Raw genomic sequence first — 17,632 nt, forward strand, 5'->3', positions numbered from 1 at the left:
GAGTCGTGCCGGACACAAAAGCGCTGCTTGGAGCTGCAGGCAGCTGAACCAGGGCGGAAAATTAGGTCGGACGAAGGTAGAAAAACATCCTTTTCCAGCGGGCACAGACTACCCTTGCCTCTACCCTTGACCAGATTGCTCGTTGAACAAGCTCAGGAAAACGCAGCAGACTTCGCCTTTATCCCTCCATCTGTATAAACGCAACGTTGGATAATGAAAAAATTCCCCTTACATGTACCGAGCGGAGATTTCTTTCCTATCAGGGAGAGAATTTAGGTACTTGCGAAAGGAAAACCTGTCAGTATGTATATGCAAAGGAAAATATTGTGAAACCGGGAAGGCTGACATAGCAGCTTCACAAGTAGAGCACCAAGATGCTATCTTTGATCGTCCTCCCAGTTGTGCTTAGCAGTATATACGCATCGCAGTGCCATCTGCGCAGGACCAGCAGCAAAACAAAAGTTTCACATGGCAGCACAAACATCCTCGGCGGCTTCTGCAGCTCGGCAAGAGAGCTATGAGAGCGTTTGTTCTTGTTCAGACAGGAGATATCAAATTGGGAGATGTCGAAAATACTGTAAGAGCTTAGTAAATCTCGGAGGGAAATATCCAACTCCTGTTCCACTGCCGAGTGCTTCACGGGCACTCCACAAAGACCGAGAATAGTTCCGTATTGATGCTAAAAGTCGTGATTAACGGCTACTTCCAGTAAAATTAAGCACATTTTCATCAGTGTGCTAACGTACAAGACTCTGCTGCAGGTTTCAGGGCTGTTTTTTAGGCAAAATAATTCAACCAGTACAGTGTGATTCACTCATGTAGCTGAGGGAATCGTGCCAAGATAGACATTCGGTCGCATTGAAAGATATCTTTGTATTAAAATGTATTTAGTTCCACTGGGGCTTTAAAAAGTAACCCAGGGCAGCACAGGCAGAACATGGCCCTTACCATGACAAAAATCTAGTTCTTCCCTGCCCAGGCAGTGCAGTTTTAACAGGGGCTAAGTTTGAACACATAGGAGGTCAAACCTGTGGCTGACTGGGATATGAGGATGCACCACTTGCTTATTTTCAAGAATAAGCAGGGTCAAATTAAGAACAGCAAATGTTTTCAAGACAGGCAACCAAAACAAATCACTACAATTTCTAGGGGTTTTTTTCCTTTGTTATTTTAGAATGCTATAGTGTTCTGTTCACTAAAATCTTTGGTACACCCAGAAATACTTCCCATAAGAACAAGATGTTTGTCCTTTAACACCACATTATCAACAGAGGTAATTTGCTACTTTTCAATGAATTATCCCTTTTATTTGTTTATTTCTTTGATCAGCTATAAATGAAAGTTATTCGTGTATATAAAACTGAAGGTTTTACTGTTGAAATTGAACTGTACATGTTTACTACAGGAAAAAATATCAACTCTTGTTTAACAAGACATATACATCAATAAGCAATAATCTTGTGGAGGATTTGCAATCACCTGGTCTATAAAAACAAGCAGGACAAGTAACAGCAATTTATATGCAAAAGTAATGATTTAATGACTATAAGCAAGACAAAGCAATAAGAATTGTGCTTCTTTTGCAGACTGGAGACAATGAAATGTTTAACTACAATTTTTCCGTACAAACATGAAACAATATCCATATAGAATAAACACCCTCACAAATGTATAACTGATGGGTGATGAACACACACAAAGTTCGACCAAAGCAAAGCACAAACTGAAAAGTGTTCTGGGCTGTTCATACTTTATGGTGGAAAAGGTTCCTCCTATTGAAAAAACCCCACCCTTAGAAGCCTCTAATAAAATGCACCTACTTGCAGGCCATTAAAGAGAAGGCATTCTCCACAATTTATTGGAAATATTAAAGTACCAGTTAAATTTTAATGAAGTTAGTACTGTACCATATACATATATATTAAAACAAATTTAGATAAAATGCCTTCATCCAGCCCTTGCTGGTTCCTTAAAATTTATATCAAATAGTTTATGGCTTCTATAATGATTCCATGTGCTTTTAAAAACACAGTCCCACCACACCAAATAATAAAAAGGTAATCAAACAGGTCTAAAACTTCCATGTCCCTTGATTTTTTTTTTTTTTTCACTGTATCGCTTCAACATTTGGTAAAGTAAAAATATTCCATTTGGAAAAAAAAAAGACAAAGCGAGTAAAATCCTTTTAAGATTGCCAATTGCCTCCAGGTTATCAGAGACTTGACTGTGCTTTCCCAGTACTGTAGCTCTCACACACAACGTGTTTCTTGCAGTATGAGCAAAGCTCAAACAGGCGGCATCTGCAAGGGTCGAACCAGTTTAGAAATTTAACAACCATATCATGAGTGCATGAAACACAATATTTTCTTTATAGTATTTATAAATATATCATACAATACTGTTTCCTGTTATGTCATATACCAATATGGCATTGTACAATAAGCATAATGCCATCTGATTCTTACAAAAGCGAATCATTTAAACAAGTCAGTAAATAAAACGGTAATACCCGCTTTTAGGCATACAGATTGTAAAACTGAAGTTTACTTTTCTTTTGATCGGTTCTGCGCAGCAACAGAGAAGTAAAAGATGCAACATAAGAATCAAAATGGCTAATACGCAAAAATTGTTATTCACAGTGACATGGCTACATATATGCATTTTTCTATGCATATTCTTTCAATTTTGTTGGATTTCAAGATGAAAAAGCACTTGCTTTCTACAGGTTCACAAAACAGTATAAGAACAATAACAATCGAAGAGAACGCAACGGAGGAGTTAGTCTGGATTAACAAACTACTTCCCAGGATTTGTATTGACTTCTGGAGTCTCCTGGCTCCAGATGATGGGGACAGAAACAACTCCACATCATTCAGAACAGGTGAAGGTGTAACTTTTGTTTGCTTCCCAGTCCTCTGAAAACAATTTACATTTCAATCTTGCGTTTCCATTAACGTCCATCCTGAATGTCACCTAGTCCGCCTTTTATAGCCAAGTTCAGTGTTACTACAAAAGAAAGCAATTTGGATGATAGTCACATGGATTAGCATCTATAAAGCTGTAATGGCATGGAGAAATCTATATAAAGGAGGGGTGAGGGTGGTAGCCTGGTTGGCACATCAACCAGATGAAGTGGCTGAGGAGCCATTTATTGATGTTTTCCGAGCTCTGTTGGTAAAGGAGGACTGGTGGTTACTGTTGGGGCTGCTGCTGGTGCCATTCATGGTGCTGGAGATGTGGGGGAACTGGGGGTGAGGAGACTGGACTGGCGTGCTGGGGCTGGGCAAACAGGAGGAGGTGGAGGGGATGCCTCCTGCTGGGCTGCTCGCCTTGTCGCTCCCAGAGTCACTTTCCAGCTCCCCACTGTTATTCAAGCCTTCCCTCTGGTGACTGATCTTCATCCTCTTGCAAGTAGGTCGGACTCGGTATTTCAAGGGCAGAGGCCCATTCTGCAAAGCAAAAGGAAGACCCTGGTAAGTGCCCTGCCCAGGCCATGACCTGCACCCTCCCGGGAGGCACACTAGAAATACTCACCCGCCTCCAGGTGTAGATGTAGGCAATATCCATTAGGGTGTAGTAGTCCTTCAAAGGCTCCTCTTCATACATCACATCGATCTGTTCAAGATACGAACCCTTGCATTAAAGAGCATCCAGGCATTTACCCCTAGCACATGACTACTCTGAGGTAAAAGTAGCCCCACTGTCACAGATATCACAAATACATCAAGGAGCAATTTCTTAATACTTTGGTATTTACAGCACTAAAAAAATTACAATGTCACCAAACTCTACAGACAGATATTTTAAACAAAAACCAAATAACGTATGGCACACACCAGAAATACTTGGCTGTTACCGCTTGCTGGGACTAGCTGTAATGAGAAAATGAGTCCTACCAAAAAAAAACCCAAAAAAACCAAACACATTTTTTCCCCACGGGTACCTGGAAAGTGTTAGGTATATCCATCTTACTCCGCAGGAACTTTCTTAGATGCATCACTGTCATTGCTGCTGGGCAGCGCAAGTATCTTTTGTCATTCACCTAATGGCACAGTAAAGAAAATCAGTCTACTGAGAACGAGCAATTACTCCCACCAGTGTTGTATTCTAACGTTTCATGTTGAAAAAAGTGCACCTTACTAAATTATGAACTACTTTACAACAATGCCTGCTGTCTTAGAGGGCACATCAGAAATAAGTGGCAAATTACAGTTCTAGAGAAAGTAATTTAAAATTGTAACTAAATTTATATGTAAATATTTGTATTATATTTAATATCTTTTTAGGTTACATATGCAATAAATATTATTTTCTAATCAATAATTTTTAAAAAATTGTTAAATATTCTTCTCTAACTTTGACAAAAAATCAGATTCTGCTTTAAAAATAATACTACAGGTATTTTTAATTTTAAGAAGTTGCCTGCATATACAGCTGTATGAAGATGTTTTACCTCATCTGTATCTAGCGCCATAACAGCAGGTGTGCTTCCTTTGCTCTAGATACACATACCTACATATTTTTCTCAGCTACAGACCTGCCCCAAAGTTGTGCGTGTGTGTGTGATATGTTTCCTCTGGAGTAAAAGAAAGTTATTTACCTCTTCCTTTGATTTTTCTTTGTCCTTATTTCCTTTTCGCTCCAGTCTGTGAGAAGAAATTACACAATTACAACAACAAAAAAAAATACAGGTGCCGCCAAACAGGTAAACATAAAATTTTGCCATTCTGGAACTTGCCTATTCTGGTCAAAGAATTCAATGGATAAGCTTATTATCTCGTCGTCTGTTATAATTCTTTTGTCTTCATCAGCCACTTCTCCTCTGTCTTCATTAGAGCCATTGGCAGCTGCACAGAAATTTCCACAATAATTTACATTTTGAAATTCAAATCAGGAAGAACGGCTATTCTCAGTAACAAGAAAAAAAGATCTTCACAGTAAGATAATGAATGAAAGCTACCTGACTGTTAAAACAATAAACTTTTATTATGCTGACTTAACTTCTTAAAATTCTGTGACAGTAATACATCACTTGTAAGTTAAAAAGGAAACAGTAAAACATCTAGATCAATGCGACATATATTAAAGTTGCGAATGAGAAGCTTTTACCATCAGCCGACGGATGAGCAGCATAAAAATCCCTTCTTCTTTTCATTTCATCTAGATGGAAAAGCATATATTTTTCTTTTAGTAGTTACAGAGTAACTCACGGTATTGACATAGGATAGCGGTTCTGGTTTTGTTTTTCTGCTCTTAAGAAAATACCTGATTTAACTACTTACTTTTGAAAAGGCCTGGCACTAGCTTGTATACAATATCTTGGAGAGTTTTATCTGACCTGAAAAAAGAACAACCCCAAAACAAAATTAAGCAGATGAAGCAATATTTTAATCCAAATGGCAGCTCCTCACTTATAAACTTTCACAACAACGAGGCATCTTCTACAAAGTAGGAGGCCAGTCATAAAAAGTTAACTTACAGGACCTTGTAATCAAACTAACCCTGCTCTAGATACCAGTCTGAACCAAAACTCATCTGTGTTACCACAACTGAAAAAGAACTCTCTCAGACTGAAGGCAGGCCTTAAAAACTACATGTCCTCCCTAGAGAGCAAAATGCAGTGCTGACAAGAAAAATGTTTCTGAAAGGCAAGTGATACTTTAAAGGCTTTTGCCTCTTAGTTTGGAAAGTTGCAGCAGTTTTCATGACTAGGAGCTGTGGTTGGAGTGATGCATGTCTCGGAGATACAGAAAGTAGAGGCAAGAACTGTCAGGGTGGTATATGTGAGAATGGGGGAGAGGGAAGAGGCATCAGTGACTGGCTATGCTAAAAAAGACCAACAAAAACTTTCTGTCTCACATCTAGAGGCATCTTCAGTTTCAATCAGTGAAGAAACTCCAAAGAGAGCACATACACACGAGTTAGCTTGTAAATTGACAAGCCCTTTCAGATTTAAATTGCAGACGAAGAGATAACATTGACACCGGTCTCCCCATATAAAGCAAAACGAGAGATGCAGTGTGCACTTCGCAACTTTCTCCTACCTTATATTCAAAAGCGGTCGAGTTTTGTGAACTTGGACATCACAAATAGGACAATACTTGCTGGTCTCCAAGTAACGCACGATACAGGTCTTACAGACTGTAAGTCAAACACCACAGGCTTTTAGTGATGCTCCTAGGTGCCACTCAGATATGCATAGATAAAGGTGCGATTTTCTAAACTATGCAAGCTAGAGCAAATCGTCCATTGTCAGCAACACACAGCTTAAGCTAAACAACTACCCAAATAAGCTGCAATTACCATTAAAAGGAGACGCCTATAGTACATATATTATTACTTTAACAAAGACCGTAGGGCCGTCCTCAGAAAATCTGCACCGCGGCTGGAACACCTACTTCCCCTCCCGTCGGGGAGGAGGAGGGCGGCGGTCCCGAGCCCCTCGGGGGCTTTGGGCTTGGGAGGATTTTTTTTCGTGTGTGTTCCCGGGATGCCGGGAAAGGAGGGAAGCGGCGAGGGAAAAACGCGGAGCGCCCGGTCGTACTTACAGGAGTGGAGGCACTCTATGATGGTTGTTGCATCAATGAAGTACCCGCCGCAGAGCACGCACATGAGATGGGGGTTTAGCTCGGTTATTTTGATTCTGGTTGTTCGGTGCATTTTGGCGTGGCGAGGAGCGGCTCTGAAAGACACACACACACAGAGGACCGGTCAGCGGGGACGAGCGCGGCGGCGTCCCAGGTGCCGCGGTCCGGCGCGTCCCCTTCCCCCGTGCATCGCATCGCATCCCCCAGCGCAGGGGAAGACCAAGCACTGAAGACGAAGGGGGCGGCGGCGCGGGGCCGGGCGGCGGGCGAGGGCCGGTCCCGAGGCCGGCGGGGCGTCCCCGCACCGCACCGCCCCGGGCCGGCCTGGGCGCAGCCCCGCGGAGGGGCGGTCGCTCCGCGGCACCCACCGCGCCGTTCCCCGGCGGGCACGGGCCGTTCCCCAGGCGCGGCGGCACCAGCCGGCTCGGGCTGCGCTGGCGGCTCGGCGGCGATGCGGCGGGGAGCTCCGGGGGCGACACGACGGGCACCGGGCTGCCGGCGAGCAGCACAAAGGGGAACCAGCGCCTCCCGGTGCGGCTGCCCTGGCATTTCCGGAGAGCGGGGAGGGGCGGCGGGGGGAGGGACGGCGGGGGGGGGGGGGGGACACACACGCACCTCGGAGCGGGGCCGGGCACCGGGGTGGCGGGGCCGGCCCGCCGGGGGGGGTCCGGGCGGCTGCCGCTGCGGCTCGGTGCCGATCCGGATCTGCTCCGCTCTCCGAGGGGGTTGCTATAGCAACTTATACTTACACTTGGCATCCTGCCACCGCTGGGAACACACGAGAGCCGGGCGGGGGGCGGCCGGGGGGGCGGGCCGGGCCGGGCCGGGCCAGGGGGTGGGACGCGGGGCCCGGGGGCTGGCGGAGGGGGTAGAGGAGCCAAGGAGCCCGCGGGGGTCTGGGAGCCCGGCTGCGAAGGGAGGGGAGGGGGAGGGCGGGAGCGGCCCGGGCGGGGTCGGCTGCCACAGCCCGGAGGGTGCCCGGGCGCGGTGCGGGGCAGCCCGGTCGGCGGGGGCGGCCCCGGGCTTTGGGGTCTCAGCCTGGCGGAGGCGAGTGCCAGAGGCTCCTCCCGAGCCTCGGCCATTTCGGATCCTCTCAGGGGCCTCTCTCCACGTCGACTCGGTGCGAGGAGCTGGTCTGAGATAGCTCCTCTCCCCCTCTGCTCCCTCCCTCCCTCCGGCGAGCAGAACCGTGCCGCGCTCCCGGGGACCGAGCCCCCTGCACCGCCAATGGGGTGCCGAGCCCCAGCTCCCGCTCCACCGCGCCGGCATCCCCGCTCCCTCCTTCTCTGCTTTCCTCACTTTTCTCCTTCCTACCCTTCTCTCCCCCCAGCTCTTTTTCTTTCTCCTTCTTTCCTTCTCCCACCTTTTGACGCTTGTTTGAAAACCATCCCGCGGACGAGGCGAGCGCGGTGCAAAGTTTTGCAAAAGGTGTAAAGAGATTTGCAGCACCAGATTAAGATGCTTGGACGGGAGAAAACAAGTCTCCGGATCCTTAAGCAACCCCCCTTTTCAGCAATAAACCACACCGAGAGGGGGGAAAAAAGCCCAAACCGACTTTAAACGGTACATTAGTGACAACATGCGAAGGACCATGTGACCAGATCATTCCTAAAGCTAAATCAACACCTTGTCAACACAATGCAGCGACAAGAGTGAAAAACAAATGTCATTTTCACAGTCTGAAACCCATAAAACCCCATCGCATGTACTGGCACCAACGCTAGATGCACACATACTGTTTAAAATGAGAGGGAATAAGAGATAAAGGGAAAAGTACACACGGGGGAAAAGCCCTGTCAGACACGTCAATAGCAGAGTAAATTATTTTCTGTCAACCAGATCCTAAAAAATATAATGTAACAGCGTTGCTCCAGTCCAAGCTATTAATTTCCCCAGGTCGGTGCTCCCAGCATATCAGCTCCCGTTTTTGGTCCCCTCTCCTCCCGAGGCAGAGCTAGCGAGCCACCTCTCACCTCAGCATCGTATGCTCGAGATGCGAGGTTTCCTGCAGCCACTCGCGAACTTCAGTGTTAGGCAGCGAAAAAAAAAAAAAAAGAAAAAAAAAAAAGAGGCAACACACTAAGCTTTCTAAAAGCTTTGAACGTCGGCCAAACTGCCCAGGACAGGGGTACAATATTCGTCAGAAGTGTGCACAGCGCCAACGAGCGACCTCGACCAGGAAACTTCTCTGGCTGCTGCAGGAGAACCCTCGAGTGAGCAGCAGATAAAACTCCCCAGCATCAAGCCACAGCCGGCCAGCACACAGAAAAGCGAAGTGCCAGAAGTACCAAGACAGATCAGGTCCCCAAAGCTGTTCCCAGCACCGTGCGGGAAAGCAAGACCCCCGCTGCATTGTACTGCGGTTTAAATGTCGCTTCCAGGGTCCCTGACCCTCCGCTTCTTCCTTTTAAACTGATACCGAGGTTTTGCTTTTCCCAGAAAAGGCAGAGACGGCGTTTCTGCACGCCTCTCTGAAGAACCCAGTGCCCTGAAGCCGGCGGCTCTGGAGTCCCTTTAGGTACTTACACATGGACAGGCTGCTTTCACGGTTCTGTGTCTTATTTGTTCAAGTCACTACCTTATAATTTATAAATATCTAAACCAAAAAAAAACCCCCAGCAGTGACCGAGGTCACACAAGCCGGCTGACCGAGAATTCCTTCCCAACCCTGACAGACTGGGACAAACCTTTCAAGACATTAACGCGTTTATTTCACGCAGGCATAGCCCCTTCCTAAATGGAGGGGGATTAAATTCAACCGTGAAACCTGTTTTGTCGAAGCAACCCCTAAATGCGGGTTATTTATTGCCCAAAGTTAGCACATTTTCAGCGCACTATGAGCTATCTTGAAAATCAGTGATTTTCCCCAGCAAGCTGAACTAGACACCAAATTTCTCCCCAAAAGCGACCCGCACAGGCACACGCGTGTCTGTGCCTGCGGGGATGTAACATGAACGCAGCACATTTTACTACAGCAGCCTGAGTTTAATATCTTGGTACGAGGGAAACCCTTTCAGATGTTTTTTCTGCTCCTGCTGATCACACGGTGAATGCCAACACAGAAATACAAACAGCCTCTTAGCCAGGACAATATATATTTACACACTGACACATGGAACAACTAAACGTAAAATATACATAGATAATACTTGCTAGAAGTAAACGCTGCCAGCCAACCGATTATACAAAGGCCTTAAACAAGTTATGTCAAAATAAAGAAAAACAGAAGTGCATTCTCCTGCTAAGAATCACCTACATTATTAAAAATCCATAAAGGCAATAAGCTATCAAACCTTGCTCGACAGGTCTCTAACAGAAAATACATACATAAAAAATAGGAGCATCGCTCGGGTAGGTTTGTGTACTTTGCACCCATCTCTTCTCGGAAAACTCTCATCAGGAATAAAGCGGCCGTCATTCTACATCTTCACCCATTATCAGCCAGAGCCACTTGTACTATCGAGCCTGTTATTACTCTTTCGCTTAAGAATGGCCGCATACGTTTTAAAGGAGAGGACAGTAGTTCTTTCAGAGAAGGCACACGAAGCTCAAGTATCTCTGCCCAACTTGCTGCAGCAAGAAAAGACCTGAATATTGGCAACAGAGTGCAAAAGGACTCCAGTCTCTTAAATCACCTCCCTGGGACTAGGCATAAGACACAATCTGTCTACTTTAAAAAAATACACTAAAATGTTAATTTTGTAATAGCGATCAGGTAGGTCAAGACTTCGTGTCTCTGGCAAAGTGCAACCCAAGTTTCAGTTTCCAGGACGGACTGCACAGAGTCACTCAAAGTAGTTTTACTGGACTGTACTGAACGTCCCTGGTCTTAAGGACAGTCCCATAAGAGAAGCTGCTCTCACCACTACAGACTACGCAAAAAAAAATTCTTTTAGTACCAAGCTTGCAAATGGGCACATATGCCCAGGTTTTCTTCAACTTTTCTGGAGAGTGGAGGAGTGAATCAAAGTTTTTAGAGGCTGAAAAGTTACTACCTCACTTTTATGGAAATGCGATTTTTTTCCTGCTTATTTTCACCTGATTATTTGCAAATGTTTACAGCAATCACACAGAAACATCCCGCTTTATATATTGCCAAGGCCATTCAATTATAAAAACATAACACCAGCAGCTTTCAAGTACTGCCCATAAGCAGCACGAGGAGCCCACTCGTGACATCTTTAAGATCTGACAAAGTATTTAATGTAAATCTACCCTTCCCGGGCTCAGGGGGGAAAAAAAATACCAACCAGAGAAAAGAAATTCACACACGCCACCCCCCCTCCGCGTCCCGCAGACACATCACCTTTGCTCCAAAGGCTCCAGCAAACCGCACGCCCCAGCTCCCCAAGACCGCATTAAAAGTGCTGTCCTTACCCCCCAAAAAAGTTATTTCTCGGCGTTGACCACCCCTTGCCTCTCCCAGTAGGCACAAACCCCTAAAGTTTATCATTTAGAGCAGAAATGTAAGAGGAGACATTGGAAACAACTGGGAACCGCCATCTTACAACCCATCCAATTTCACAGAAGTACTTGTCCAACTTAAGTTAATAACATTTTCTGCTGGGTGCCCCGGCGCCTAACAACCCCCCCAGGAGGATCGCTACCCCCCGCTGGCTCCGTCTCTATAAAATGGGTGCGTTATCTGACATTTTAACCTCCCCCAGACACATTTCTTTCGGGGAGGACTGAAATCACTTGACCCAGGCAGCTCCAGATTTCACGAACGTCCCTGTTTAATCAAAATCTGCCTTTAAACAAAGGGCGCTCGGGCCGGGCTGGCAGCAGGGTCGGGAAATATAAATATTCTCCTCGGGGGCCATGTGCACAGAAAGGTTTTAGGGGGCGTCTGGAGAAAGAAAGGAACTAAAATTTGCAAATGTGGGTGCGTAACGCGAGCGAGTGCACAGGCTGCTGCTGCTGCTGCTGCTGCGTGTCTGTATGTGTGTGTGTGGCTAGAGCAGCCTGTCAGCGCTTTTCCCATACGGAGAGCTCGGGGGACACCTAGGCGCCCCTTTGCAGCCCCCAAACCGGCCGAAAACCGCCGCCGAGCCCCCTTCGCCCCCCGCCCTTGGTAAGGCGACACCTCGCTTCATACGTACCCGGAAAACGGAGCCGGTGGGTGATGATCGGAGCGGCCAAAAAAGACAATGAAAGTTAAAAGTCGTTCAGCAGAAAATGAATGTGAGCCAAGCGGCCATCTTGAAATGAACTGCAGACGCTGTCAATTGCAATAAGCTTATTGCCGCCGCCGCCGCTGCGCTCCGCTCATTTTAGTTACAGAACGCCCGGGTCTCCTCCGCTCTTCGCGGGCCCTTCTCGCTCGCTCCCTCGCTCTCTCGCTCCCTCCGAGTTGGCCGCCCGGGCGGCTCAGGCGCTGGGAGCGCACAGTCTCCCTGGTCCGGATGGGTCCTCTCTCCACCAGCCCATTGTCTCTCCCTCTGCCCCCCGCTCCGCCTCGCGGCCTCGCTCGCGTTCCTTCTTTTATTATTATTGTTATTATTACGAGTATTATTGTTGTTGTTATTTCATAGTTGGTGGCGGGGACCCGGGGAGGGAAGGAGGGCGGGCGGGCAGGCGGGCGGGAGGAGGGCGGAGGAGGGAAGAATGCAACGCTGAAGGCACACAGTGGAAACTGACACCGTCCCCAAAATGGCTCGGAGTTCGCCCGCCCCGCCAGCGTCACGTGGGGCGCCTCATTCCTTAAGGGCGGCCTGGGAATTAGCGGCGCTGCCGCCGGGGCCCGGCAGCCTCCCCGTGACCCAATCCCGCAACCCGGCCGCCTCCTCCCCCTCCGCCTCCCCCCTCCCTCCCCTCCCCCGCCCGCCACCCCCTCCCTTCTTTCCCTCCCTCCTTCCCCTCCCCCCGGCCCTGCACGCGCTCGCCCGCGCGCTGCCGATGCCTCCTTTTCCTCCTTTTCCTCACCGCCCGCCCCGACCCTCGGCCCCGCTCCGCGGCTGCCGCCCGCCTCCCCCCGCCCCGCCGCAGCCCCAGTGTCTACCGCCCTCCTTCCCCGCGCTCCCTCCGCCCGCGTCGCGGCTCCCCTTCAGCGCCTGTGCTCCCCGCTCTCGCCCCGCGCTCCCCGCCCTGCCCGGCGCTGCCCTCTCCATCCTTGCCTCGCCGCGCCGCAGCCCCACAGCCCACACGCCCGCCGGCCCCACACGCCGCCCGTCACCCTGCCCCCGCAGCCCTCGCCTCCCTCCGCGCACTTGTTGCGCGCTCCCACCCCCGGCCGCCCCGCACGCCCCGTCCCGCCGCGGAGGGACCTCCGGGGATCCGCACCGCGGCCTCGCGCCTCCGCCACCGCGTGCGCGCTGCCGCGCGCCCCTCGCCCCGCCGCGCCCGCCCGGGGCCGCGCGGAGCCGCCGGCGTCGAGGCGACGCGTCCCCTCGAGGGCCGCGCGGACGCTTTTCCGCCCCGAGCGGCGGCGGGAGCGGGTGTCGCGGGGTCCCCGCACCCCGCGGGCGGGACGGGCAGCCGCCGGAGCGGGAGGGAGCGAACCGGGGAAACCCTCCCGGTGCTCGCCTCCGGCGAGGACAAGACGCCGCCCGCCGCTCGGACGCGGAGGAACGGAGAGGAAAAAGCTCAGCTCCGCGGCGACCGACCGGCCGCCGCCGCGCATCCTCCGCGGGGCAGCTCTCTGTCGCCGGCAGGTACGGACGGACCGCGCCTCGGAGCCCCTCCGCACCTGCCCGCGGGAGCGAGCGGCCCCGCGGAGACCACCGGTTCCGCGCGCGGCCCAAGGCGATCGGGAGATGCTGGGAGCAGCCCCGCCGTCGAGCCGGAGTCGCCACCCGGCTCCGCTCCGTTCCGCGGACTCTGCCGGCCTCCCGTGAGGCGCCCCGGGTCCACAAGATTAAACCGAATCCTTTCTTGTCCCCCGCACCGGGGTCCAACTTTTACTCGTAGGAGACACGCAAGATCGGCTGGAAATGACAAAGCGCGGCGCGCGATTTAGCAAACGCGCCGTAGCCGCGGCACGGGAAGAAGGCACTTTCGCCTCACTGAGCTGATCTAACGTTTAGCAGCTTACTTTTAGGTACAGCAAATTCGTCAATAGAAAATGCACAACAGGAGCAAATAAACTTTTATTAGATTATGGAGAAAAATAAGCAGTGACAGTTGTAAAAACATACAAAATAAGACAGAAGGAATACCTTGATGACAAAACAGTTCAGCAAATATTTAACAGAAGTTGTTAAAAAAAATTACATGAGCAAGTAATACCCAGTGCAGACGTAAAAAAGTTGTTTCACTTAATTCACATGCAAGGGCTTTAAAAAAACCCAGTTTGCATCAAGAGATGAAAGACATTTGTCATTTAGGAGACACTTAGGAAGGAGAGTGCTTCAGCAGGCTCACACCTTCCTTTAATCACATCTGAGTCGCTCGTTCTAGACTTTTTGCAGCATCTTTTAGTTTTCCCACTAAGTCCTAAGAGATGAAATAAAGTCTTAGAATAAGCATATTTTTAAAAGGTCAGCTAGAAGAACAGAATACTTTTTTTATACACAGATGTAAGTGAAGCCAGCACCTCATAGCATGAAGAAGTGTTGCAACTGATGAACAATGCAAGCAAATAATTAAATAGCTCTGTATTTTACAGTGTAGTTAGAAAAGTGGGAACTGAATGAAAACACTTTTAAAAATGTATTTGCTCCTAAAATACATCATTGCTATTAACACATCGATTTTATTGGTATTGCCACAATGGCTAATGCTGACATTTGCTTCAGGCTTTGAAGTACTACATGGATTTCTAAAACACTGAAAATATTTTGAGTGCAGTTTTGTACCAGGACCATTCTCCAGCCAAAGCACATCAGATTTTGCTATGTGTCAGCAACAGAAACACTCATTACTGACAAAAGGGCAACTTTTGAGACACATTTAAGAAGATGAGGTGTAAACCTTAAGTTTTAATATCTTGCTTTTCCTCTCCCACCAACCCCTCTTCCTGATCCTCCACAGTTTGGTCACTTCCAAGCATTACAATACCTCTATTGTTCAGTTACACATTTAAATCACTAAACAAAGATCAACGTTTGTTTCAGGACATTTCTTACATGTCATTAACACCACTGAAGAGCCTTCAGTTCCTTCTCTATTTTTAATCATGACACATTTAAGTCACTGAACTAGCTTCTTTAATAATTTCTCTAAAGCACGGGAAATCAGAGTTTCAGAAAATGATGAATTTCCTCCCACACATACATATGGATTACAGTTATGAAAACAGGCAAAATATTTATGCACGTATGTAAAACACTACCCACGCAACTAAATTCAGTTACTTTGCAACTTTATTTGAAATAGACAGTAAAAATACACTTGGATAACTTTTATGGAAAATTCTCTTACCCTCCCAGTACTGGATTTTTTTTTTTTTTTAAGTAATAGTATATATGATTTCATTTTGATTGGCAAGCTGTTAAAAACATGTACATCCACAATTGGGGCTAAGTATAGAATGATGAAGGAAACAAGTACCTGTAATTGCTCCATTGTACAACTAAAACTAACATCTGGGTGTGATCCTGAATCACTGCTCTGAAGGGGAAAAAAAAAGCAAAGAAACAGCAATGTCTATTTTATTTTAAAAAAGAATGAAATTGCATTTTTTCCTTTGAGGGTGCTGGGAGTACAGTACCTCTATGTTTAAGGTCACCAAATAGGAAGGCTGGTAAGTTTTATGAAGTTGATTATTCTACATTAAAAACAAAGAACACGTAAAAAAGCCAGGTCTCAGCAATAAAACAGACTAAAAAAACACCTTGATTTGTTAAAATTACCTTGATCTGATATTCCAAGCGCCAAGACACATCAGTTACATGGAGAGGAGATCTGCCTATGCTGAAAGACAAAACAATTACAAGTTCCTTACGCTAAAAGAAAAGGTCATTTTCTAAAGCCGTCCACCAATAAAGAACTTTTTCATGATCCTGGTAATGCTTCTTGGGAAGCTCAAAAAGGTTTTTTTAGAGTAGAATTCCAAATGAAGGAAAGTTTCAACAGCTGTTTTCTAGAGTTTGTTAAAAATGCACTTTATTTTTTAATGGAACAATATTACTCATTTTAAACACCTAAAGTATGAAGAAGTGTCTTCCAGGACAGTTTCAAACTAACTGTAAGTGAAACCATGTTTCTGCTGAGTGATTGACCTACCTTCCCAACATGATTTCCAATGCATCCTTGTTTTTCTGGAGTGAGAGAAAAAAAAATATTTGCTAGGTTCAATAAATTCCTATTAAAGGAGAAAAATTAGTATGTTAAAATTGGTTTAAAAACCTGATATTCGGTGCAAAATTGTTCTATTCTTTCTTTATCCAGTTTACAGTCTTCTAGGCATGTGCTACGGGGAAAAAGAATTTATTAGTTTTCTGTTAACATTAACTCAGCAGTACACTTTTAAGTAACAACCACTAGAAAAATGGTGTAGCTTTCAAGTACAAGTACCTTATAGCAGATATGTCAGCTTTCTGCTTCCCTGCCTCCAAAATACACGTTGCAGCCGCAGCATGGCAATGTTTTAATACTGTAGGGTCAATATCTTTCAGGTCTGGATCGTCTAAAATAAATGAATTACTGATGACACACTTATTGGCCAAACCCCAGAACACTGTACCAAAGGTTGCTGCTTGCCCTTTGAACGCTATCTTTCCCACAAAAACTTCAAAATGAAACACGTTTGGTGTTTCAGAGTGAAAGGACGGAGCAAGTAGGCAAGGTGTGAGGAGGTGGAGGACAAGGTGAGGGGCTGAAGCACTGGCTGGGGCAAGCCGTACCAGGCGGGGCTGTGCGGCGCTGCGCGCCCCACCGCCTCTACATCTCCTTTCCATTAGGAAAAAAAAAAAAATAAAAGGACGGGGAAAAAAAAAAAAGGAGGAAAACCTCAATTTCCTCTGCGAGCCCCGTCCGCGATCCTCAGCAGCCTCTGAAAGGCGAGGAGCGGGACTGGTGCCACCAGCCGGGAGGGACACCGGGACCGCCCGGCACCGGCGGTTCCCTCCGTCCGCGGAGGCGGAGTCATTAACACCGCAAAATTAATTGCACGGCCGTGCACCCTCGCTCCGGGGCTGCCGTAGGACGTGTCCACGCGCGAAACCCCCCAGAGGGTCGCAGTGGAGCGGCGGGGGAACACTGCCTCCTTAGCCCACCCCACCCCGCGGACACGAACGCGCGGGGGGACCCTTCCCGACCCGCCCCTCTACTTGGGACAGGTCGGAGCTCTAGTGAAGAAGGCGCGCATTAGCGATGACACCCCGCGCAGCGGCACCCTGGAGCCGTCCACGCTCAGGAGCCGCCCCGTGTGTGTGCGTGGGCACCGTCCGGTCCAGCGCGGACACGCGCGTACATTCGCGGAGGCGGATGGAGCCCCGCGCCCGCCTGCGCGCTCCGCGGAGCGGCGCGGCCCGCACCCCCCTCCGCGCCACGCCTTACCCAACCCGGCCTGCGGGTGATCCAGAAGGCTGCGGAAGGCGGCGCGGAGGAGGGCGGCGAACGGGCGGCGGGGGAAGCGGCGGGGGTCTCCCAGCAGCCGCCAGCCGCCCTGCGCGTACGGCGACAGCTCCATTGTGGGCGCCGTGACCTTCGACACGCGCCCACGTGACGCGCGCGCAGCTGATCGCGGGCGCGAGGCGGGGCCGCGGCGCGGGGCGGGCGGAGGCGGGCGGAGGCGGTGCCGGTGCGCGGCCGCGGAGCCCCGGGCGGTCCGCGCCTCCTCCCGCTTCCCCTGCCCCACCCACCCCCGCCGCTGTCCTCTGCACGCGTACGTAGCGTGACCCTCGTCGCTCCTTGGGGCTTGAAGTGGGAGGCGATGCTGTTTTCGTGGGAGATGCGCCGCAAGGGCGTGTTTTGGGGTGTAATTAGCTCTTAATGAATCTTAAAATGCTCGTATCTCGTGAAATCCCCAAAGCGCTTGTATCTCAATAGATGTCTAAAGTGCATGTGTCGGTGTGAAGTTTTACAGCCCACAAACGTGCTGCCGGCTGTCTCAAATCCTCAGCAACAGAGCCTTATCCCTTCGTTACATGGAATCATAGAAC

General features: G+C 48.7%; 1 protein-coding gene across 3 annotated transcripts; it reads right to left on the minus strand.

The window, feature by feature from the left end:
* Positions 1-1,515: 1,515 nt before the first annotated feature.
* On the minus strand, positions 1,516-17,205 carry BMI1 (BMI1 proto-oncogene, polycomb ring finger). Of its 3 annotated transcripts, XM_048295295.1 has the most exons (15): positions 17,028-17,205; positions 16,044-16,155; positions 15,876-15,939; positions 15,753-15,787; positions 15,072-15,137; positions 14,172-14,178; positions 6,549-6,666; positions 6,045-6,141; positions 5,283-5,338; positions 5,110-5,160; positions 4,739-4,847; positions 4,601-4,646; positions 3,944-4,042; positions 3,535-3,615; positions 1,516-3,449 (listed from the first exon to the last, which is right to left on the minus strand). In XM_048295295.1, exons 1-15 carry the CDS (start codon positions 17,158-17,160, stop codon positions 3,120-3,122), a joined length of 1,404 nt encoding a protein of 467 aa, XP_048151252.1. In that variant the 5' UTR covers positions 17,161-17,205; the 3' UTR covers positions 1,516-3,119. The 3 variants fall into 3 exon arrangements, with proteins under 3 accessions (XP_048151252.1, XP_048151240.1, XP_048151244.1); XM_048295283.1 differs by lacking the exons at positions 14,172-14,178; positions 15,072-15,137; positions 15,753-15,787; ... (1 more) ...; positions 16,044-16,155; positions 17,028-17,205 and adding an exon at positions 11,690-12,310 and having other exon boundaries at positions 6,549-6,682; XM_048295287.1 differs by lacking the exons at positions 1,516-3,449; positions 3,535-3,615; positions 3,944-4,042; ... (5 more) ...; positions 6,549-6,666; positions 14,172-14,178 and adding exons at positions 13,652-14,021; positions 15,238-15,294; positions 15,380-15,440 and having other exon boundaries at positions 15,078-15,137; positions 17,028-17,200.
* Between the last annotated feature and the right edge of the window lie 427 nt (positions 17,206-17,632).

This window comes from Corvus hawaiiensis, chromosome 1 (assembly GCF_020740725.1).
Source record: "Corvus hawaiiensis isolate bCorHaw1 chromosome 1, bCorHaw1.pri.cur, whole genome shotgun sequence".
Classification (NCBI taxonomy): domain Eukaryota; kingdom Metazoa; phylum Chordata; class Aves; order Passeriformes; family Corvidae; genus Corvus; species Corvus hawaiiensis.